Source organism: Vulpes vulpes, chromosome 14 (genome assembly GCF_048418805.1).
Source record: "Vulpes vulpes isolate BD-2025 chromosome 14, VulVul3, whole genome shotgun sequence".
Classification (NCBI taxonomy): domain Eukaryota; kingdom Metazoa; phylum Chordata; class Mammalia; order Carnivora; family Canidae; genus Vulpes; species Vulpes vulpes.
In genome coordinates, this window is record NC_132793.1 from 34,203,828 (window position 1) to 34,228,692 (window position 24,865).

General features: G+C 36.7%; 1 protein-coding gene across 2 annotated transcripts in view; it reads left to right on the plus strand.

Moving 5' to 3' along the window:
- PLCB1 (phospholipase C beta 1) overlaps positions 1-24,865 on the plus strand; it is a 669,180-nt gene that overhangs the window by 523,155 nt on the left and 121,160 nt on the right. For both annotated transcript variants that reach the window (XM_026012292.2, XM_026012291.2), the window contains exons 17-23: positions 661-745; positions 2,862-2,986; positions 7,940-8,094; positions 11,561-11,725; positions 13,485-13,584; positions 14,287-14,391; positions 15,475-15,584. In XM_026012292.2, coding sequence (XP_025868077.1) covers positions 661-745; positions 2,862-2,986; positions 7,940-8,094; positions 11,561-11,725; positions 13,485-13,584; positions 14,287-14,391; positions 15,475-15,584 — 845 coding nt within the window. The remainder of the gene's footprint in view (positions 1-660; positions 746-2,861; positions 2,987-7,939; positions 8,095-11,560; positions 11,726-13,484; positions 13,585-14,286; positions 14,392-15,474; positions 15,585-24,865) is intronic.

Genomic DNA, 24,865 nt, shown 5'->3' on the forward strand with positions numbered 1-24,865 from the left:
CTTTGGTTTTTAGTTGGAAAGAGGACCGAGAAGCTGTCAGACTCTTAGTCTTTATAAACTAAGGTAACTTTGTTTTGTTTCTTCCATTCTAATTGGCAGTTTGGATTCCACTTTCCAAACATTGCTCTTGTACTCTACTCAGACCTCTACCACATGCATCTCTCCGCCCTCTCTTATCTAATCTGAAAATGAGGCCATTAGACTGGAAGATTTCCAAGAATCCTTCTGCTTTGAAATAACCTTGATCCTAAGGTCACGTTAGTTATTTGAACCAAAGAGGTGCATACAAACTGAGGCAATGGAGATGTGGGCATCAAACAGAGTCAGAGAAACCAATTTGAATGGATTTAGAATAAAAGATTCCCCTAGGGCTCCTCCTCTTTTGACAAAACAGTTTCATTTACAACATCTAAAATTCATTTCCTCATCCTAATACAGACCATAAGCATAACTGACTCAGGTATTAAGTATTAGAAGAGACAGCTTTTTAGAAGACTCAACTTTGGGTACAGATAAAAGGTTCACTGGAAGAAATGGATTTATGAAGTTAAGATGAGGATACATTGCCCTAACTTCACTGAACATGTGCCTACTTCTTACATGAGATAAGTTTTATCATTGAATTGTCCTTCTCACCTGTTTTTATTGTCATTAACTCAGAAAGAAATAGAAGTTTTGAAATGTCTTCTTTCGTGGAAACCAAAGGACTAGAGCAACTGACAAAGTCTCCAGTGGAATTTGTAGAGTATCCTTGATTTGACGATCGACTGCTGAGATGACCCAATGGAAGCCACGTGCCATTGGTTTGATTTTTGTTTTGAATAAGGAGAAAGATGCATGAAATGGCTTCTGTCTGTCACCTGGGTATGATAAATGGTTTCATATGCAAGGCTGAATGGGCTGGCCTGATATATGGAAAAGAGTGCTGGTCTTGTAGTAAAGGAAGCTCAGGCTTCAAGGTGATTTTCACACCATTAAGCACTTTGTCCTTTGACAATTTGCTTAATTCTTCTGAATTTCCTCGTCTGTAAAACAGAAATGGTAATACCAGCTTTGTGGCTTGCCTTTGGGTTACGGACGACATGTGTAAAGCAGGTGTATATACTTTATACATATGTAAGATAGAATATGTGTAAAGTGAATACGTTTATAAATACACTTTCCTGGCATCTCACATCCTTACATGGAATCGATGTCCAATCAGAAAATAGTTAGGACAATGATAAGATTATAAATATTGGAACATCTGGCTGGCTCAGAGGAGCATGTGACCCTTGATCTTGAGGTCATGAGTTTGAGCCCCAAGTTGGGTGTAGAGATTTCAAAAAAAAAAACTTAAAAAGAGTATAAATATATATTACTAATAATGGTTTTGTTGGTAGTCCTGACAACAAAAACTTTAATTTATTTTGTAGATTTTTTAAAATTTGTTTATTTATGAGAGACACAGACAGGCAGAGACATAGACAAAGGGAGAAGCAGGCTCCCCACAGAGAGCCCGATGTGGAATGTGATCTTAGGACCCCGGGATCACTACCAAAGCCAAAGGCAGATGCTCAATCACTGAGCACTCAGGCGTCCCAACAAAAACTTTTAATTTTTATCCATAAAGCAAAACTGAATCAAGTCTCTAAATCTTTCCCATGAAAGTAATAGTAAATGCCTCATGCAGCCCAAATTCATGAAGCAAGTCCTAGAATAAAACAAACAAACAAACAAACAAACAAAAACTAGAACTCTTCAATGAGAGGAGAGGGAATAACCATAAACTCCTTAACAAATGTAACTCCATCCACAAAGTCACACTAGTATGAACTGGCTATTGGAGAGACCGTCCATTAGATGTCCTATCTCACTGAAGCCTCACAATAGACCTAGAATGTAGGGGTTATTCAGTCTATTAAGTAAATGAGGGAAACTGACACACAGAGTGAGATAAGTGGCTGCAGGGCCTACAGCCAGCAACTTCCAGAAATAAGGTTCAGACCCTTTTAGGCCTAATTCCCCTGCCCAAGCTCAAAACCCTCGCTAACCTCCACTAAATTTGGTAATAGGAATAGTCAGTTGTGTTTTAAAGACATAACAGTGCTTAATAGCTAAATAGTAGTCAAGAGCTAAAAGTCCTCAGGTTGGAAAACTGATGGCAGGAGGAATGAAAATACGAAGCAAGGTCAGAACCTTCTGTGCTATATTTACCTGGTTATCCATCATAAAGAATACCACAGTCTTGGCAAATAGCATTCTCAGAGAAGGCTTAAAAATGAGCAGAGAAAAAAAAAAATGAGCAGAGAGCATTTCAGAAATAGCCACGCAGTGCATGTTATCTGCTTCCACCAGAGACGACATCATGCTCTCACATGCTTTGAAACGCTTGAGGTTTCTCACGAGCCCTTAATTATTAAGCCTATCCTGAATAATCTCCACAAAATCCCACTGACTTTGGCTAGGTCATTTTTGCTACTCCTTTAGTTTTCAGCCACGAGGCTCTGCAAAGGTGATAGTGCATTTATATTATAAAAGCACATTTAGGGCAGCCCGGGTGGCTCAGTGGTTTAGCGCTGGCTTCAGCCCAGGGAGTGATCCTGGAGACCCAGGTTCGAGTCCCATGTCTGGCTCCCTACATGGAGCCTGCTTCTCCCTCTGCCTCCCTCTCTCTGTCTCTCATGAATAAATAAAATTTTTTTAAAAGCACATTTATTCTGTGTTTTGAGGAAGTTTTTGACATTTTTCACCCACTAATCCAAAGAGATCATCAACATTTAGTTCATTTCCCAATGGAGAAAGAAGGAAAATGGCCTCTCAGTTAATGTATCAGCTCATTATTTTTATAACTGTATTCACTACTTAACATGATGGTCCAGATATAACAAAATGCAGCTTAGCAGGATATATCCAAAAGGAACCCGTGTGGATTCATCTAACTACATGCCTCAGCTCTTCTGGAATGCAGGTTGTCAAATGGTTGCACTTAATTTTCAAACTGTGGGTAAGTAGCACAGCTAATAGCTCTTTTCCATTCTGTTATAAAGCCACATTTCCAGACTTGCAAATAGAAGCAAATTTCAGTGAAGGGAATATCGCTGCAAAGAAAAAAGTAACTTTTGAAAATGGAGAAACTGTCTTTAGTAGTTTACAAGTCTTTATTTCTACTAGTCTTGCATTATTTTCAAAGAAAAGTTTTATGCTTTTTAAGGTAATATGTATAGTTCATAGAAAATTTGGAAAATTCAGAAAAGTATGAAAAAAATAAATATAACTGCACCAGGAACACTATGACTCAGAAAGTCAACAGTTAAATTTTGGCTTTGTAATCTGTAAGGATTTTTTGGCTATGTATATATGTGCTTTTTAATTTAATTCCTCGTTTAAAAATATATATGTACATATATATTTAAATGCTATATAGAAACATGAATTTTAATAGCTGTATATTAAGCACATTTCACGATTCACTAAATTGCATTTCCTACCACTGGACATTAGGAAATTTTTTTCAACTATAATAAATAATGCTCAGACAACATCTTGAATATAAATTGGCAAGTCTATGTCCTAATGTTCTTTTGGAAGAATTCCTAAAATACAATCACTTTGTTAAAAAATGTGAATGTTTTACGAACCTTTGTGCAATACCAAATTGCCCATCCAAAATTTTGGGTATTTACCTAAAAAATACAAAAACACTAATTCAAAGGGATACCTGAACCCCTATGATTACTGCAGCATTATTTATAGTAGCCAAATTATGAAAGCAGCTGGAGTATCCATCACTAGATAAATGGATAAAGAAGATGTGGTATACACACACACACACACACACACACACACACAATGGAATATTATTCGGCCATAAAAAGAATGAAATCTTGTCATTTGCAACAACATGAATAGAGCTAGAGAGTATAATACTAAGTGAAATAAGTCAGTCAGAGAAAGACAAAAACTATATGGTCTCACTTCTATGTGGAATTTAAGAAACAAAACAAATGAGCAAAGAAAAAAAAAGAGAGAGACAAACCAAGAAACAGACTCTTAACCATAGAGAACAAACTGATGGTTACCAGAGGGGAGATGGATGAAATAGGTGATGGATGGAATAAGTGATGGCGATTAAGAGTACACTTATCATGATGAAAAAAAATAATTTGAAAAAAATCTGTACCTTTAACAAATTAAAAAATATATTGCACTGGATTTTTCCTCCATCAGGAATGAAGTGGTCCTTCTCATCTGAGATCCTGGTTAAGTACTACCATTAAATAATAATGATGATCCAGACAAAATACTATCTCATTGTTACTTTAGTTTTATTTCTTTGATTATTATTGAGGTTGAAAATTTTGGGATCCCTGGGTGGCGCAGCGGTTTAGCGCCTGCCTTTGGCCCAGGGCGCGATCCTGGAGACCCGGGATCGAATCCCACGTCGGGCTCCCGGTGCATGGAGCCTGCTTCTCCCTCTGCCTATGTCTCTGCCTCTCTCTCTCTCTCTCTCTGTGACTATCATAAATAAATAAATAAATAAATAAATAAATAAATAAATAAATAAATTAACAAAAATTTTAAGTATGTGTTTTGATTTTTGTGCCTCTGCTTTTATGAAGGCATATTTAGGACTACTGTCAGTTTTCCTATCCATTTATAACAGCACTTTTTATATAATAAGCATGTTGTCATATTTTGTGAAACAGATGAGATTGGGTTGATTAATGTTTTATTTTATGCAGTCTTGGTTTACTTTTATTATTGTAGGCTCTCCACCCCAGATTTAGATCCATAATTACTTCTGTTTCTCTCATGGTTTCTGTTGTTGTTGTTTAAAGATTTTATTTATTTATTCATGAAGACACACACACACAGAGAGAGAGAGAGAGAGAGAGAGAGACAGGCAGAGGGAGAAGCAGACTCCATGCAGGGAGCCAGATGTGGGACTCGATCCCGTGTCCAGGATCAGGGCCTGGGCTGAACGTGGAGCTAAACCGCTGAGCCACCTGGGCTGCCCCTGGTTTCTGTTTTATTTGTAATTTGACCCTTTCAGCCATCCAAATTTAATTGTAAGATACAATCTCAGGAAGAGACCAATCCTTTTTACACTAAACTGAAATTACAGCTTAATACATGTAGTATTTTTTGATGTGGTTAATTTGGGTTCATTTTCTTCCAGTTATATTCTTCTCTATTAATAAATTTGTCTGCCTTCCTGGAGCCAATAGCTCACTATTATTATTGTAATGTTTGATAATACAGTCTAATACCTGGAAGTAGAATTTCTCCTTCATGGCTATTAATTTTTAGTTCATTGCTTGCCATTGCAAACTGGAATGAATTTAATTTATTTATTATTTCCCCTTTCCCCACTGAGAAAGAAATGGGATTTTGAATAAAATCAAAACTAATTTACATTAGTTTAATTGTTACACTATGTTTCCCTCTCCCTACTGGAAAATAATTTTGTTTAAAATCACATTAAATTTATAATTTGAGGAAATTTGAAGAAACCCAGCACCTTTTAATTTTTAGTTTTCTTATCACAGAAAGAATGTTTTTCTCTTCACCATAAAAGTTCTTACATTATGTCCCTTAGCAAAATCACTCGTCTTCACCTGAGGTCTAGTTTCTTTAGATGAAAGCCTTTTTTAAAAACATATATTTTTAGCAATTTTTTTCTGGATATTGATATTTGTATATTTGTTTTATGAATAAATATATTTTATAATCATTCTCCCAAGCTCTCATAATAGCCTATTTTGCCAGTAGCTTCTATTGGGTTTTTCAGGTAGATATACAATGGCAACAATTTATTTTATTTTTTTAAGGGTTTTATTTATTTTTTCATGAGAGATACAAAGAGAGAGGAGGTAGAGACACAGGTAGAGGGAGAGGCAGGCTCCTCACAGGGAGCCCGATGTGGGACTCGATCCCAGGACCCTGGGTTCATGCCCTAGGCCAAAGGCAGACGCTCAACCACTGAGCCACCTGGGCATCCCACACAATCACAACAATTTAATCACATCTCTGTTTTTTCCCTTGTTAGTACTTTGGACTGACCATTCTAAAATAATATTAAATAATATTATTAAGAGTGGGTAGCTTTCTCTTCATCCTACACTTAAGGGGAATTTCATTGAGTAGGTATTGGCTGTGACTGAAACAGATAATCTTCCACACATTAAAAAAATACAATAGCCTTTCTTACCTGTGGCTCCACTTGCCATGGTTTCAGTTACCCATAGTCAAAGAGGGTCTGGAAGCAGATGCTCCTCCTTCGAACTCATTGTCAGAAGGTCAAAAGTAGCCTAATGCTATGTCACAGTGCCTACATCATTTACCTCACTTCATCTCATCCCATAGGCATTTTATCATATCACATCATCACAAAAAGAAGGATGAGTGCAGTATAGTAAGTATCTTGAAAGAGAGAGACAGAATCACATTCACATAACCTTTATTACAGTGTATTGTTATAATCCTTCTATTTTGCTCTTAGTTGTTGTTAATCTCTTATCATGCCTAATTTATTTTTTTTCATGCCTAATTTATAAGCTAAGCTTCGTCATAGCTCTATGTGTATAGGGAAAAAAATAGTAGATGTCGAGTTTGGTACTGCCCGTGGTTTCAGACATCCACTGGAGGTCTTGGAACACATTTCTCGTGGATAGGTGGGGACTACTGTAGGCACCTATCCTAATTGAATAACAGTCTTTTGGGAATTTATGTTAATGTTATTAAATGTCTATTTAACATCTGTTGGGATAACCATATTTATTCATTTCTTCTTTTGTGAGTTAATAGAGCTCCTAATATGTAATTATCCTTTTGTTCATGGGATGAATTCTACTTCCTTGTTGTATGTTATTTTTTGGAACATATGATTTGCTATTGCAATTTTTAAAAGTTTTTGATGTCAGTTTTTTCAAGTATAATAAGTCGGTCATTTTCTTTTTTTGGGGGGGGGTACTTTGTCCAATTGTTGTATCATAGTTATCATAGCTTAGTAAATTGACAAAAAAACTTCACTTATTTACTCTAAAAATGATTGATTACATGGAACTCTGAAATAATTCTACGATCACCTTGCTATTGTCCACCTATGTAGAGGTGAATCATGACTCAGAAAATCCAGAACAAATGACAGCTTCCCAGATTCCTGATGACTTTAAAATGTTTTTTTTTTACAAATCTTACCAATTGCAATTAGTGTGGACATTCATTTCATACATTAACTGAGTCTTAGAAAACTTTGGCTGTAAGTTTTGTCCACTAGAAAGGAGTCAATGTGTAATTAGGTGGGAAGAAACAAAAGAAATGCAAATTTCAGAAAGGAAATCCTTTTCTCCTGTAAATTAAAAAAAGAATTCTGGTGTTCACAGTTGGTGAGGTGTAGGGAAGTCCATTCTCAGAAGTGGCGTGAGCTTTCTGAAGAGCATTTTGACAAGACTTATAAAAAAAATATACCTTTTCCCCAGAACATATCTCTTGACTTAGACATTTCACTCCTAATAATGCCATTAATGATGGCTTCCAAGCTTTCACCATGATGATATTCATCAAAACACCATATGTAATGATGAAAAATTACAAGACACATAATTGTACCCAAGAGGGGGCTTATGTAACACATCTATTCACATGAATCTATTCAAAAGAATTTGTACAGCTGTTAAAATTAAAGCAGACAAATATCTAGTGAAATGGATATACTACACATTCAAACATATCTGAAGTAGGAAAACAATATACACCAACCGGTTGGCAGCGGTTTATCTCTAGATTTGGAGATTACAGCTTGACTTTTTTTTTTTTCCTTATCTGTGTTTCCTAAATTTCTACAATGAAGAAATATTTCTTTTTTTTAAAGGGGAGTAAAAATGGACTGTAATACAATCTTTCTTGCTCTAGACACAAATATTGTCACAATAAGGTTTGTGTTTTTGATATTCAGACCTGGCTATGCAAATAAATATGGGGATGTATGAATACAATGGGAAAAGTGGCTACAGATTAAAGCCAGAGTTCATGAGGAGACCTGACAAGCATTTTGATCCATTCACCGAAGGCATCGTGGATGGGATAGTGGCCAATACTTTATCTGTCAAGGTATGTACCTCTCTATTACAAAACTGTCCCCAACAAAAGTCTCAAACATTACCTATTTTGCTTAAAGGAGTTTTGTCATCAAAAATTTAGAGCTAGCAATATCTCTACCCCTTTATGTATTTTTTTTTCTTAAAGGACTAAATCTGAATCACAAGTTTCAGAAGCCACATGCATGAGATAAAGGGACTAACCCCTATTCTTTAATAGGATAAAACTTGAACCCTAAGTCAATAAACCAAGTTGGTGAGAGTCACCATGGTTGGTCCTTTCTTTTGGTGTAACTGCCAGCGACCCATGTTGGAGGAATCTTCTGGTCTTTTATTTCTCCATTAGTTCTAGAAAAATAGCCACGCTGAGCAAAATTAGAAAAAAAGAAGCATTCTCTCAATAAATTGTTAAATTTTGAATAAAAGCTCCCAACTTACCATTTGAAAATCTATCAGAGGATTTGGGGACTTAAAACACAGAGTAATGATATTAACTAAGAAATTGTTTCATTAAACATACATCTGACCCTAAAATATTAATTCAAAATGATCTCTGCTGTTTTTGAAATTGATGTTACATCAAATATATATATTTTTTTAGCTACAAGAAAGTATTTTTGTACTATGAATGAAAAATGATTTTACAAAGAGCTTTTTACTTGAATTCTCTAAGGTCTTGGTTATTGTGGTTGTTTAATTTTCTTCTTTAAGTTTTCCTTTCTCCCTCTGTTTAGCCAGATAACTGTGGAACTAAGAAACATTTTTTATTGGACATAAATGCAATTTTTAGATTGATTTTAAACCAAAAGCACATGAAAAACTATGTAAAAAAAAAAAGTAACAGTTTCACTAATTTCTATCTACCCTAAGTTTATTGAGACCAGTTTTACTGGAAAATTCGTGTCACTTGACACCAAAGATCAAAAATAAAATTTCAGTGAAGTGTCTCAAAATTATATCTTCTGAAATTATTTCACACCATGTATCTGAAGAGTGGAGTTGGCAGAATTAGAGCTTCGAGATTATGTTTATTTTAGGAAATCCTTTTCAGCAAAGGATGTTTAATTCCTGCCGAGTTTGATTAAGATAAACTCCTAAGCATCACACGGACGAATGTTATTTTTAGAACCCTTGTCAATTGTTGCTCTAGTTGGACCAAACTAACGTTGTCCTTGTGTGCCAATTCATTTTTATTTGTGCATGTTTGCTTGCTTATTTATTTTTTTAATTTTATTTATTTATTTATTTATTTATTTATTTATTTATTTGAGAAAGAGTGAGAGAGAGCAAGAGCAAGGGAGCACTAGTAGAGAGGAGGGATGGAAGGAGAGCAGCTAGCCTGATGCAGGACCCCGGGATCATGACCTGAGCTGCAGGCAGATGCTTAACAGACTGAGCCACCAGGTGCTCTTGCTTATTTATTTATTTTTTAGATTCCAGAGCACCTGGGTGGCTCAGTTGGTTAAGCGTCCAACTCTAGGCTTTGGCTCAGGTCATGATCTCCAAGTCATCACTTCAAGCACCTTGTCAGGCTCTGTGCTAAGCATGGTGCCTTCTTATCCCTCTCCTTCTGCTCCTCCCTGCATTCTCTCGCGCAAATAAATAAATATTCTTTTAAAAAAATCTTTAAGATTCTCCCATGATGGTGTAAGTAATTATAAAATGATGACCTAGAAACAGGAAAGTGAGTTGAGGGGAAACAGTTAAGATCCAAACAGACATGAACTACTGCCTTAGTCCAGAATGGAGACACTGCTGGAGAGTGGTTAGTGTACTTAGAGTGAACAGGCCAGGCTGCCGAACCGTCCTGCCTTTAACATGACAGCCAGAGCCAAGAGACAGCTTGTGTCCATCCAGTGGTGCCTCTATTTGGACTTCTGACATAGATTTCCTCGTGCCAGAATAGACTCGGGAGCTCAAAAGGTGTTTCACCATTTTGTTTTACTGTTGGGAACATTGAGGGTGTGGTGTTGTTAATTTAGTTAAGGACCTCTGCTTTAATCAAACATCTTAATCACACAGAATCCTTGGTGCATCTGATTTCCCAGTGTGACTCACTTAACTTCGAAGTTTTACACATATAAAATGTCTGCTAAGTTGTTCTCACATAGAACCTCAAATTAAATAGAGATTGTGGCTGGAAATCCCCATGCACTCAGGCTAAAGAGAACATTCAGGAGAAATGAGTTACTTTGGGGGCAAATTCAGACAGCCTCTTCCTCGTTTTTGTCTCTAACCTATTTGAAATTTCTGACCACATGAGCATGTAGTTTACTGGCCTTGCTGAGCCTCTGAGGGCCATTCTCAGGCTGCCATTATATCGCATTTCTGTCACAACCATAGTCTTGGTAATTCTGTCTGCTTTCATGGACTTGAGCTCAGAAAGCTCCTAGCCACCAGAATATGTAATTTCAAGCTCTCTTTAAACTCTACAATAACCATAAATTTTGTAGCTAAGTGAGGATACCCATAATCATGTGGATGGCTAACAGGTTGGGGTTATGATAGTGATGATAAACTAGGCTTGATGGTTTAAAGTTGATATTTGAAAAAAAAAATAAAGTTGATATTTGAGATTTGTTTTTATTATTGTATGTTTGTTTTTTTTTTAATTTAAAGTATAATAACTCTGGGGGTGCCTAGGTGGAATAGTCAGCTAAGTGACTATTGGTTCCAGCTCAGGTCTTGCTTTCAGGGTTGTGAGTTCAAGCCCTACACTGGGCTCCACACTGGAGCACTGGGTGTAGAGCCTACTTAAAAAAATTAAAAACTGAAAGTATAACAACTCTGAGAAATGAATGGCATAGAGTTACAACCACTCCTCCATGTTGAATTTTATGAACAAAAGGAAACTTTTTAAATGCTTGAGTTTCTACTTTGTTATGTTTAAAATTTGTATTCTCAGATAACCTTTTAACTTCATTTACAATCATGCTAAAATGAGAATTTTTTTCTCTTGTAACATCTTTAAGTATTAGAAACATCTTTATATTCAGTTGGCTCTAAGATCTATCTTCAACATTTAACAGATGTATCTCAAGTACAAAAGGTATAATCTCATCAAACTCTTGGTAGTTGTTCATTTATTTCCTCGTATACAATTTTGTCCTATTAATGGATTCCTTCTAACTTCATCATTTTCAGTGTCCCTCTACCAATTCTTTTTTTTTTTAAGATTTTTATTTATTTATTCATGAGAGACACAGAGGCAGAGACACAGGCAGAGGGAGAAGCAGGCTCCATGCAGGGAGCCCGATGTGGGACTCGATTCTGGTCTCCAGGATCACGTCCCAGGCTGAAAGTGGCGCTAAACCGCTGAGCCACCCGGGCTGCCCTCTACTAATTCTTTAACCAAAAAAGCAATTATATTTATACTCTATTTCATTTTGGCTATGATTCAACCAGCATTTGTACCTCCCTCAAGTATGCTCTTCTATCACTTACTCACTTATCAAGAATTCTTTTTTATTATTTTCTAGATTATTTCAGGTCAGTTTCTTTCTGATAAGAAAGTTGGGACTTACGTGGAAGTGGATATGTTTGGTTTGCCTGTGGACACAAGGAGGAAGGCATTTAAGACCAAAACATCACAAGGAAATGCTGTAAATCCTGTCTGGGAAGAAGAGCCCATTGTGTTCAAAAAGGTTGGTCTCATATCCTTGATATGAGATGTAACCGCATGTTTTAGGTGTTTCACTCTGAGAAAAAAAAAAAAACTATGTGAAGAATTATTTGGGAATTTGCACATTAATCAAGCAATAGCACTTTGGGGGCGGTCTTAAAAACTGTTCAAGATCTCTGCAAATGACTTGTTTGGGTTTTTAGAATTGTGTTGTTAATTGATTAATTCTACTTTACCTCATTTGGAAAACCAGAAAAACATATAATTTAACTCATATCCTGTTATAAAATAAGAGATAAGTGATATAGGTTTATTGTTAACTCAAGTGAAGTAGAGTGGGAAGTAGGGAATAATATATATGGTAGCAGAAAGAAGGAAGTCCGTAAAACCATACTTCCTTAAAAAAAGAATATTAATTAAATTTCCTATAACTCTAGTCTCAGGCTAGCCTCATTCTATCTTGTCTGGATTCTGTCTGACAGAGTTAAAAGTTTTTCCACTTGATACCAAAAAGGCAAATCTTCTTCACACATGCTTGCCACACAAAAGAAGGCAGAAGTCCAGTAGAAAGTGGAATAGAATATCTACCCTTGGCTTTTATCTGGCCAAAGATCTAGAAAGGGTGTCTCCTATAAAGAGCACATCTGTGTTAAATGTCTCTGTAATCCCACTATTTTTAATATGTTACTCGGATTTTATAGTAGTGTCTACTTCAACGAGTTATTAATAAATATCCCTAATACACTGAAAATATTTATAAAATGTCTGGCACTTTGAAAATAGTCAATAAGTGTTAATTAGCTCTTGTTATGGAAATTAAGTTCTGAAGGATATAGTCAGCCTCATGTTTTAGACACATGTTTTCCTTGGTGGGGGAAAAATGAGCAATTACTTACTTGTTGCTAATTTGGGATTAATTAATTATTAATCAATTTATTTATTTATTTTAAAGATTTTATGTATTTATTCATGAGAGACACAGTGAGAGAGAGAGGCAGAAACACAGGCAGAGGGAAAAGCAGGCTCCATGTAGGGAGCCCGACATGGGACTCGATCCCCGGTCTCCAGGATCACGCCCTGGGCTGAAGGTGGCACTAAACCGCTGAGCCACGTGGGCTGCCTTTGGGATTTATTTATAAAGCAATCTCATTTTGAAAGCTGTCCTGAAAGCTATTTTTTTGCATTTGTGCTTTTGCTTTGAAAATATGAAAGCAAAAAAAAAAAGAAAATATGAAAGCAGTTTGCTTTGAAAATGTAAGAGTAGGGGCATCTGGGTGGCTCAGTTGGTTAAATGTCTGACTCTTTGAAGCTCAGGTCATGGGAATGAGCCCCACATGGGGCTCTACACTGGGTGTGGAGCATGCTTGGGATTTTCTCTCTCCCTTCCCCACCCCTCACTCAAGTGAGTGTGTGCGCATGCTTTCTCTGTCTCTCTCTCAAAGAAAAAGAAAATATAAGAGTAAATTCTCTAATAGTGATAAGACTACTAACTTTATATTTAAACATATATTTAAACTTTTATCATTTCATGTCAAAAGAAAATGGGCTACATGTTGAACAAATCCCTCCTCAGGACAAAGTGATAAAACATAGCTGAAGCTGTATCTCTGGTAATCCTTTGGAAAATCTGAATTATAGGGCAACAACTTAACTTCTAATCAGTTAGCTAAGTAGAAACTTCTACTTGAAATTGAAACACAGGGCATATTTGAATATTACCTTTCTGATTCTTTCTTGGAGTTGCTTCTTCTTTAACCACAGTATCCTTAATTTACCTGTAGGTGGTTCTTCCTTCTCTGGCCTGTTTGAGGATAGCAGTTTATGAAGAAGGAGGTAAATTTATCGGTCACCGGATCTTGCCAGTACAGGCAATTCGGCCAGGTATGGATAATATGGATAGTATGGTGATATACTACTTATCAAAGTTGTAAAGAAAACCATCACCACCTTAGGTGGTGGTTAAAGAATGATTTAGGAAGCTATCTGGAAACTCAGCAGCTTATTACAAGTACTTTATCCTTATGTTCACAAGTCTGTGGGTTGACAGAGTTTGGCTGGCCTCAGCCATGCGGCTGTGCTTTAGGCTGTGGGCTGGAGTTAGGTCTCTTCCATGTGTGCTCATTCTGAAGGAACAGTGGCACCCACAGTATGGACTTTTATGGCAGCCCACTGGAATGCATAAGGGCAAGCCTGACTCTGCAAGTGTATTTTAAGGCTCTGTTTGTACCACATCACTAACATTCCTTGTCCAAAACAAAGCACATGGCTAAGCCCCAAATCAAGAAATCATGTACAGGGGAAGAATTTGGACCAATAATTTAGCCTCTGGCATACATTTTTAAATTCTCTTTTGTGGGAAAAAAAACATGTTTGGAAAGGAAAATAATCAAGATCAACATTGTTTTCCTGTCTGACGGGGAAAAAAAAATCACGTAAAACCATGCAATTAAAATGAAGAAGAAGTGACCTGTTTGTCATCCAAAGCCACCTAAAATAAACACCTGCATCACATAGATGTTCCTGTGTTATAACTAACATTGTGAAGAAAATATGTGACACACAGTACTGCTGTCACCTTTCCAGGCTATCACTACATCTGTCTGAGGAATGAGAGGAACCAGCCTCTGATGCTTCCAGCTGTGTTTGTCTACATAGAGGTGAAAGACTATGTCCCAGATACCTATGCAGGTAAACAACCTACCTCAAGGGCATATTTCTATCTGGGGCCATCCATATTTTTGTGGTTTAGATGGAAATCTGGTCCATAAATAAGCAGCAAATTCTGGCCTCAGAATTACTTCTATTTATGTAGGTATATTTATTAAATTGCTCAAGCCTTTGTGGATACAATTTCATTTGATTTCATTTAAGTCCCAATAAAGTATGAGCATATTTATCTGCTATTGGTATTGTTTTTATGGATCTAGCAATTTCTAACCCATGCTTCCTGATGCTACAGCAGGGTATCTAGGTCTATACAATGAATTTGTCTTCAGCCAGTTTCAGAAGCCACATCATGGGTGAAATTCTAAGTTTAGAAGAATGAACTTGTGACAACTTTAACCAGGAATCATAAATTTAAGTAGTTATAATGTTAAGTTGTGGTTGGAGTTGTGGTTGGAGGCCTGGTTATAATGTTATAAAGTTATAATGTTATAGGCCTGGTTGTGAGGTATTGGGGAGTGGTATAGTAGGGACTGTGGCAAACTTAGAGCACATATCCATTCAAAGATGGCAGGCCTAACTCACTCCAGCTAGGCAGTATCATGTATGAAGGATTCTACACAATCTTTAGGTTGTTAAACAGTCTGGAAAGCAGGCTTTTTAAAATGTGAAATGTATTCCTACATTTATGAAACACCATTTGGGCCAAATAGGACAAGTGCTGGAATGGATGGACCCTCAAAAAGAAACTAAAAACTATGGAATATTTAGGCACCCTGGGCTAGAGCCTATTATCCAGTTTAGCTGTCAGAGCTGAACTCCTTTGAGTTCTGTTTTCCTGAGGTTGCAGCAAAGCGTCCTGACTCTTGTCCATTTCCAAAATGTTGGATGGATGAGTGGAGGGTTACATGGTAGATGGAAGAGTAGAAGATGATGGTGAATTGGTGGATGGGTAGGTGAGTAGTAGAAAGATGATGAATAAATGCATGGATGGATGAGTGAATGGATAGATGGATGGTTGGTTGGATGGATGCATGGATGGATGAATGAATGGTAGCTATCAATGTATCCAGGACTTTCGATCTAAAATATCTCTTCCTTATTTAGATGTGATTGAAGCTTTGTCAAATCCAATACGATATGTGAATCTGATGGAACAGAGAGCTAAACAACTGGCTGCTTTGACACTGGAAGATGAAGAAGAAGTAAAGAAAGAGGTGAGTATTGTAATCTTATGCATGGCATTAAACATAATTTCCACACCCAGTGGCTGGCATTGCCTATGTAACATCACACCTCACGAGAAGAAACTGGCACATTGGAAAAACACTTTGATGGAGCTCAGCATCATCTCACAAAACATCTACATGATTGACTGAATTTTTCATATTTCACTCTCCTCTGGTATTCTGTGACCAGCATCTTCTTTTGTGACCACATAGAACAGTGCACATCTTGACATTTCAGATTGAAGTTCTAACTGATTTCATATTGATTAAAGGTGATTAAAGCACTTAGAAAAGAGGATGATCCTCAATTCATTTAATATTTTCTTTTGTCTTTAAAGTGCAGAATTTTCAAAGTGCTTTTGTGACTTCTCATAATACATAAAGTCCTTAATACATATGCCTGGTGTATAGTTTGGGCCATAAAATATCTATCACTAGTATTACATTATATATTTCCAAACAATTGATATATTTTTCTAAATTAGGTGTCACACTGCAAAGAATAATTAAGGAAGGGTCTAGAAATATTAGAAGTGAAATTTAAAAATAGAAAGCTTCTATGTAGACAGGCAGTCCTTTCGGTTTGTTTTTTTTTTTAAGTTGGGAATTTTTTTTTTAGGTTTTATTTATTTATTCATGAGAGACACACACACACACACAGAGAGAGGCAGAGACACAGGCAGAGGGAGAAGCAGGCTCCATGCAGGGAGCCTGATGTGGGACTTGATCCTGGGTCTCCAGGATCACACACTGAGCCGACAGCAGCGCTAAACCACTGAGCCACCGGGGTTGCCCGAGTCCTTTAGTTTTTTTTTTTTTTTAAGTGAAATATAATTTAGTGATTAGAGATGATGCCAATATTAAAAATAGTGAAAGAAATGAGGTATTTTCATATTTCATTTTAATATTCTAAGGATAGATTCATGGGGAAAGATGAGACAAAAATGGAGAACTATCAGAATGGGAGAACAAAATTTTGAAAATTGTTTGGATATTTATAACTAATAGCAAGTCTATTAAAGTTGATATAATTAATTTTTTAAAGATTTATTTATTTGAAAGAGAGAGCGAGCATGCAAGCTGGGGGGAGGGGGCAGGAGAGGGAGAGAATCTCAAGCAGACTCCTCCCTGAGCATGGAGCCCAACACAGGACTTGATCCCATGACCTCAAGATCATGACTTGAGCCAAAACCAAGAGTTGGACCCTTAACTGACTAAGCCACCCAGGTGCCCCGAGCTGATATAATTTATTAAACAACTTTTTTCTTATTCCAAAAGAAACTTAGGTTTATCATAGAAAAATTTTAAATTATACGTGAGGAAAGAAAATCCCAAAGATTTTACCTGTAATTCAAATACCTAAGCCACCCAGACATAACACTGTAAATATGGAGTGTATACATAACTAGTCTTTTTATGCACAGTTATTACTTTTTCATAAAATGGAATAATATTCACAGTCTGTGTTTTAACCTTTTATTTTCACTTACTGCAAATATATTCCATGTCATTAAGTGTTCTATGACACAACATTTAATGACTTCACAGTCTTCTGTCATATAGCCATACCGTAATTGATTTTTCCAATCCTCTATTTTTGGATATTTGAAATACTCCACTCTTTTCTTCGCTCTCTGTTCCATCAGATCTTCTGTGAACATATATGTAAACACATTTTTGAGTACGTATATGATTATTTCCTTGTTTTTTGTACATAATTTTAGAAAATTTTTCTCTAAGGTATGTTTTGAACTAATTGAACATGAGAAAAAAAGGAAAGGAAAGGGAAGGAAAATATTCAACATAAAAGTAACATTTTCCAGGCTCTTATTTACACCGCCAGCATTATATCCCATAGGTCCAGCAGAGAGTGAAATTTAAAGAAATTTAAATTTAGACTTAGACTGGTAAGTTTCATAAATAATGCTTTTTGTGGCATGCAGTAAGTAGGGTTATGGGAAAATTTTACACTGCCAGAAAAGTATGGTGAACAGCAGACATGAATATACTTCCAAAGTTATTTGAGCCTCTAACATCTATACTTAGCATCTGCAGAGGGGAAAAAACTAATGAAAAACACCTAGGCCCTCTTCTGCGTGAATTTTGAAAGCTTAGTCTAAGCACTCACTGCTTGTGTGGGGCTCACAGAAGGAGGGAGCCTTCCCACCCTCCAAGTAGATATTTTGGTGTCCTACCCAGAGCTTCTTTTTAGTGCTGCTTCACCCACTGCCACTGGGTTGCTGCAGGTGTGGGCTGCAGATGGCTCATGGCCACAGACTTCTCCAGAAAACTGGCTTGGGTTGATAGGAACTACTTTGCTGCAGATGTCTGGCAGGCTAGTCCTGGAATGGAGTGACCCATGCCAAGCAAATGAAAGATCCAGGAGAATGAGAGCCCAGGTGACTTGCTTCTGGGTGGGCAACTTCTGTATTGCAGTTCACACTCCTGAGCCTCCATGGGATAAGGCTAAGGCTGGACTCCAGGCTGAGACCACATTTAAACTTAATCTTCTTTCCCTCTTACCCTGCTTTCCTCACCTTCCTGCAGTTTTCTCCTGAGACCATTGTCTCAGTAAATCAAAACCACCGCCATGTCGCCTTCTGCTTAGAGGGAACACAACAATGATGAATAACTGCCGTTTTTTTTTTTTAAAGATTGTATTTATTTATTTATTAGAGAGAGAGAGAGAGAGAGAGAGAGAGGCAGAGACACAGGCAGAGGGAGAAGCAGGCTCCGGGCAGGGAACCCGACGTGGGACTCGATCCCGGGTGTCCAGGATCAGGCCCTGGGCTGAAGGCGGCGCTAAACCGCTGAGTCCCCCCAGGCTGCCCTAGCTGCTGTTTTATACTGAAAATCAAGAATGAATGCCTTTCCTGAATTTTTTTGTCTGGAAACCAGAATTTGAACGATGGCAATAGTTACCTCTTTAATTCTGTGGTTCTTTAAAGATAATAGCACTTTTTTCTTTCCAATGACCTTTGAAAAGATAAAGAGGAGAAAATTCAATGAATTTCTCATTTTGCTCCTATAGACACCAATATGGATTTAGAGGCTGTCCTTAGAAATCTGACAGAAGCTCCAGAATTCTTTCCTCTTCTACTTGCTTTAGCTCACTAACATATGTAATACAATACAATTTAAAGTAAAGATAATTTGTGTAGGTAGAAATAATCCCTAATAACATTCTTCTCCAGTTAGAAAACAGGAATCTCTTTAATCAACTGGATGTGTGTGTGTGTGTGTGTGTGTGTGTGTGTGTGTTTTCTCCCTCCTAGGAACTAGAAGTTCAAAGAAAGCATTTTCAAGTGAAATTTCATGTATTGTCCCTATTTAGAAACAATACTTTTTCTGTCCTGGATGTCTACATATTTGTTAGCCAGGTTCTCCAAGGAGTGAGCCCACAGTTGAAGAGAACATTTCAAGACACCGTCAGTTTCTGCTTATATAGTATGGCAATTGAAATAAAAAGTCTCCTAATGGTGTATTTTACTGGAGCACCAGAGAGACCATTTTTCTAGTGTTTGCAAAAAAATGTCACTCTAAGGAATGGGAGACCTAGGGGCTTCAAGATGTCAGGGATCCTGTCACACTGTCCTTTCAAAGCCTTATCTTTGCACCAAACATCACATATCAAAACTCTATTTAAAGAGAATACAACACTAATGGCTACAAAAATACAGAAGTAGCATTTTAGGTCAACTTTATTTTTGTTTCTCCTCTGGCAATGGTGATCAGAAAAGATTTTCAGTAAATGTATAATGTTCATTAAATTTAGAGGCTATTTAGATATTTTCAGTTTTAAAAATAATTTTAGAGGCGTTGAATCCCATAGATTCCAAATGGTCCAACAGAGAAAATATAATTTTTTTCCTTTGAAATGTCAAAACCCTGAATGACCTCATTTTTGAGCTCAAGACAAAAAATCATTTGCCCTTATCATGTAACTCTAGGAAGAGTCACTCCACACCATTGAACACCAGTGTGCCCTTTATCTTGCCTTGTAATAATGTGAGTTTGTTTGAATGAGGCCACTGAAAATAAGTAGCTGTGGTTTTCTCAAAAGAAAATTCTATCTAGGACATGGCAGGCACTGGGGACACTATTTTAGCAGCAAAGACTTTTTTAGTATAATCCTTTTAACTTGGTAGTTATAAAGGTCATTTCTATTTGAAAATTCAAGACTTCATTGGACCTGCAAAATATTCCCAGATTTGTAATACTTTAATAAATTATCTTCATAGAGTAATTTGCAAACCAAATAAGTAGGCAAGTTGAAAACTCCCCCATGCTTTGAACACTAGGCATTTGTTTCAGATCATGTGAAAAGATAGATGGATATCTATCTAGAAATCCATCGTATATTTATGTAAGTTAAAGAATAGAGATTGGAGTTTCTGGATTTATATTGTGTCTTTTAAAGTTGTCATTCAGGATGCTGGGTTAGTAAAATTGTAGAAAGTTACCTAATCTAAATTGTAACAAAGGCTTTATAATATTTATAGCTATTTCTTTATTTTGAAAGGTATTATAGAAAATTTTAAACATAATATACCATTAAAAAGGCCCTCAGTAGGGATCCCTGGGTGGCACAGTGGTTTAGTGCCTGCCTTTGGCCCAGGGCATGATCCTGGAGACCCGGGATCAAATCCCACATCGGGCTCCCGGTGCATGGAGCCTGCTTCTCCCTCTGCCTATATCTCTGCCTCTCTCTCTCTCTCTCTGTGACTATCATAAATAAATAAAAATTTTTTTTAAAAAAGGCCCTCAGTAATTTTGCAGATACTGTTAACATTCTTGGTATATATTCTTCTAACAAGTAGGTATACATATATTTTTCTTTTTAAAAAATTCTATTTTTTTTAAGATTTTATTTATTTATTCATGAGAGACACAGAGAGAAAGGCAGAGACACAGGCAGAGGGAGAAGCAGGCTCCATGCAGGGAGCCTGATGTGGGACTCGATCCCAGGACTCCAGGATCACACCCTGAGCTAAAGGCAGGCGCTTAACCACTGAGCCACCCAGGCATCCCTCTTTTAAAAAAATTCTTAATTTTTAAAAAGTTTCACAACCTTAATGTTTTCATATGGTTCTAGAAATGCCTGAGAAGACTTCAGTAACACTCCTGATTTTCTATTTTTAAAATATACCTGTAAAGAGAAAAAGGTAAATACCCAATGTATTGATTACAAAATATTATGTGGCATCATTAATGTCCAAGTGTGATATTTGGATGTCACTTGCTTTTTAGCATGTTGGGGAATGCAGAAGTATTTTACTGAGTGCTTACTATGTACCTGGCACTGTTCTGAGCCCTTTCATGTATTAATACACTTACGTCTTAAAGCATCCGTATGTCTTGTTTGCTATGATTATTCCCATTTAACAGATGAGGAAACTGAGTACTGAGAGATTAAATTTCTCAGCCAGTGTCACATAACCAATAAGGAGCAGAGTTGGTGTTGAAATCCAAGCCATCCAGCTCCATAATTCATGTATTATACCAGCATTTCTAGAAGTCTAATGTGCAGACCAGGGTATCATGATGAAATGCTGATCCTGAGTCAGCAGGTCTGGGGTGGAGAGAAGCTCAACAACTCTCACAAGCCCCAGGTGATAGGATAATACTGTTCTGTGGAGCATACTTTGAGTAACTAGGGTCTCCACTACACCCCATCATACTACCTCAATTACAAAACTGCAATTTTCTAGTAACCATTAACAAGGACTAGCCCTTCATTTCTCTTTCTGGCCTCTATAGCATGTTGTTGGATAACTAGGTACAGAATGTAAGACCTTTACTTTAAACAGTAGCATCCTTTGAATTAAATTTTTTGTTAAATCAAATGTCAAGATTCCTTCTTCCCCTCATTTACATCACTGGATACTATATTCTTCTTCAATAGTGAAATTTATATATGTGGGTTCCATTTGATTAGTTTGCACACTGGCTTCTGCGTCTTATATGAATGAAGGTGGTCTTACATATCACTGATTTTGGAAAGGAAAGTTGTTTAGTAATACCATAATTTCATTCATTCCAAGAGGCCTGTTTTTAAGTTGTCAGACTCCTGTGTTCTTATAAATGAGCTGGAATGCATCTAAAATAATTTATTCCTTTATTCAGTGTATGGTACTATAGGCATCTTTGATGGGATTTGATTATTTGAAAAGAAAAAGATTTTATGGTCTTACTAGTGTGGATTTCACAAATAAAATAATGACAGCAAAAATTCAAGGTGATTCATAAGGTTACAGTGTTTAATTTAAAAGAAAGCTTTGGGTATCAGAGTTTGATACCTTATCCATGGTTCAAGAACTCAGCACTAAAATCAAAGATGAGGTTTACTGGTCATTTTGGATTCTCTTTAAATGAAAATCTTTCTCCCCAAATAATAACTGAGCAAAATGCCAATTTATAGAAATAATTTCTCACAATCCCTGAACTTTAAAGCATCCAACAGAGTAGGAAGAAAAAGTTTGCCTTTTTGGAGATGTCCTTTATTTTTTTAAAAAAAAGATTTTATTTATTCATTCATGAGAGACAGACAGAGAGAGGCAGAGACATAGGCAGAGGAAGAAGCAGACTCCCCAAGGGGAACCTGATGCAGGACTAGATCCCCAGACCTCGGGATCACAACCTGAGCCAAAGGCAGACACTCAACCACTGAGCCACCCAAAGTTCCCCTGGAAATGTCCTTTAGATAATGACATTATCCCTTTCATTTCTATACAGCTTTGGAGTTTCCAAGGCATTTTATTGGGTGCCCTGGATAAAACTGAGCCCTAACTAGACAATATATAATCCCCATTTCTAAAAGAGGGAGTGGTTGCTTATAATAGTAAATTGACTTGCCTAAGAGCAATAGGCAAAAAATGGAGGAACTAGTCTTTTTCAATGAGTTCTCAAGAGAAGACCATATATGAATTTGAGTTGAAACTACTCAAATATTGATTCAATTTCACTGCTTTTACAAACCTCCTCCATAACAATTTTTCACATTTCGATGGATTCAACTAAGGAGCTTTGAGTTCATCTGCCCAAAACAGCTATACATCCAGAAATTTGAATACTGTAGTCCATGCCAGGTCCCAAACCATAGGCATTGTAAAAGTGTGACTGTCAATGAAAAGATTTTTCACTCTGAGGCTTCTCGAATTTTAATATGCATACAGATCATCTGGGGATCTTGTTGCAATGCAGATTCAGATTTAATTGTTCTGAAGCAGAGCACAAAATTCTGCATTTTTAAGGCATTTCCAAGAATGCTGCTGCTACTGACCTGACAAATTTTAAGCAGCAAGGTCTTCAGACTGAAGCATCTGTCAGAATCACCTGGATCACTTCTTCAAGCACAGAGTGCTCCACTTGCCCTGAGAGTTTCTGACTGAGTAGGTCCGGGGTGAATTTGCATTTCTAATGAGTTTGTTAGTGATGCTGATGCTGCTGGTTAAGGTACAACACATTGAGAACCAGTGCTTTGGAGTCCTACATCTGTTTCTTACATGGGGCTCTCTCCATGTAGAATTAAAACGTCATTATTCCATCCACTCTAAAATGTCAGCTTTATCACAGAATCCAAGCAGGGCTCCAGGAGAAACTCTTTTCTCAGGGAATTGTCCTGAATCTGTTCTGTGAGTGATTGACCCTAGTCTTTGCCAAGTGATCTGGCTTAGTTAATTTGAAAGACACATTCCCACAAGATGGATGTTAAGGGTGGTTGGTCTACTTTCATTTTAAAAAGAAGAATCCGTTTTATCTGCCCAACTATGAAGCATTCGTTTCTTCTGATTTCTGTGGAGAGTTAATCAAATATTCCTTAAAGTTGGCAGAAACGATAACATATGTAACATATCTAAAATAGTGTCTCCCTTTAATCTCTTTCTAAATAAGCTGCTGTAATTCTGAATCAAATGCAGATTCTCTACAGACAAGAGAAAGAGCAGCATCTTCATTCACTCACTGATTCATTCATTCAAAAAATGTGTTTTCTTATGTTAGCATAATGGGTGGTTCTTTAGTTTCAGGAACTTGTCAGTGATAGTATATGTAGTAATTATATATGAGCTAAAAACAAAATGCAAATTTCTTCATTTATTCGTTCAATAAAAAAATATTTGAACACAACTTTGCCAGTCACCATGCTGGCATCACATACTATATATAATGATGAGCAAAATCAGATGCTCTCATAGGCCTTACAATTTGGAGGAAGACTAACATTAATTAAAATCCATGCATATACATGTCAACTTACAGCTGTCACAGATGTTTCAACAAAGATACGATGTGAATGCTGATGATTTTTGTATGCGATCACAGATATGACAAAAACTGAAGTCAACAGATAAATTTATTCAGCTCTTTAAAGTTGTCTCATGCATCTAACTCGGTCTGGTAGATTCTTCACAATATAGTTTTACCATCATTTATTATAAAAATTTTTAAATGTACCCAAATGTTGAAAGAATTGTGTAATGAATATCTATGTATCAATCACCTGGGTTCCACAATTTAAATTTTGATGCCTTTGCTTTATCACATCTATATCTCTCTCCATCTCTCTATCCACTCATTATTCTGTCTTATTTTTTGATTCATTTCAAAGCCAGTATATACTAGTATACTAGTCAGCAAATACTAGTATACTGCATCCTGAAATACTTCAGATTACATACATCAGGAGGTTTTTAGAGATGTTTTTAATTCCTTAGAGCTGTGCAGTTGATACATTATTTAATTTCATTCAGGTAATATAAATTCAAGGCACCAATTAATACATGTGTTTGAGGGAGTTCTATCCTGAGGGAAAAGCTAGTTCTGACAAAACCATCCTCCCTGCCCACACCTGTCCTGACTGGATTGGATTTCTACGTGATGAAATTATAAACCTTGACCTTGATATTCTGTAAAAAACTGATGACTTTGCCCCTTATTCATTTGGTATCTGAATCAAGCTGCTGTCATCCTAAACGCTACACAGAGGGGACTGTACTTTTTAGGTGACTTGGGCAGGTCAGCATGACCCAACACCTCCACTAGTACAATAAATATTTGGTATCTGGAAGACCTCTTACTTTATTACCCTCTTGAATAAATCCTCCAAATTCTAGTTTTCTATTCCTTGATTGTCAGATCCAAATTTTCAATGCCGTGGAGGGAAGTCTTTTCAACTAGCATACCAAATGGCATCTTCTCCTGCAAAACTTGTCAAAAAACGGTCTTTCCAGCTATCCTCTTATTGATACACTTGTGTTATATTTTAAAGT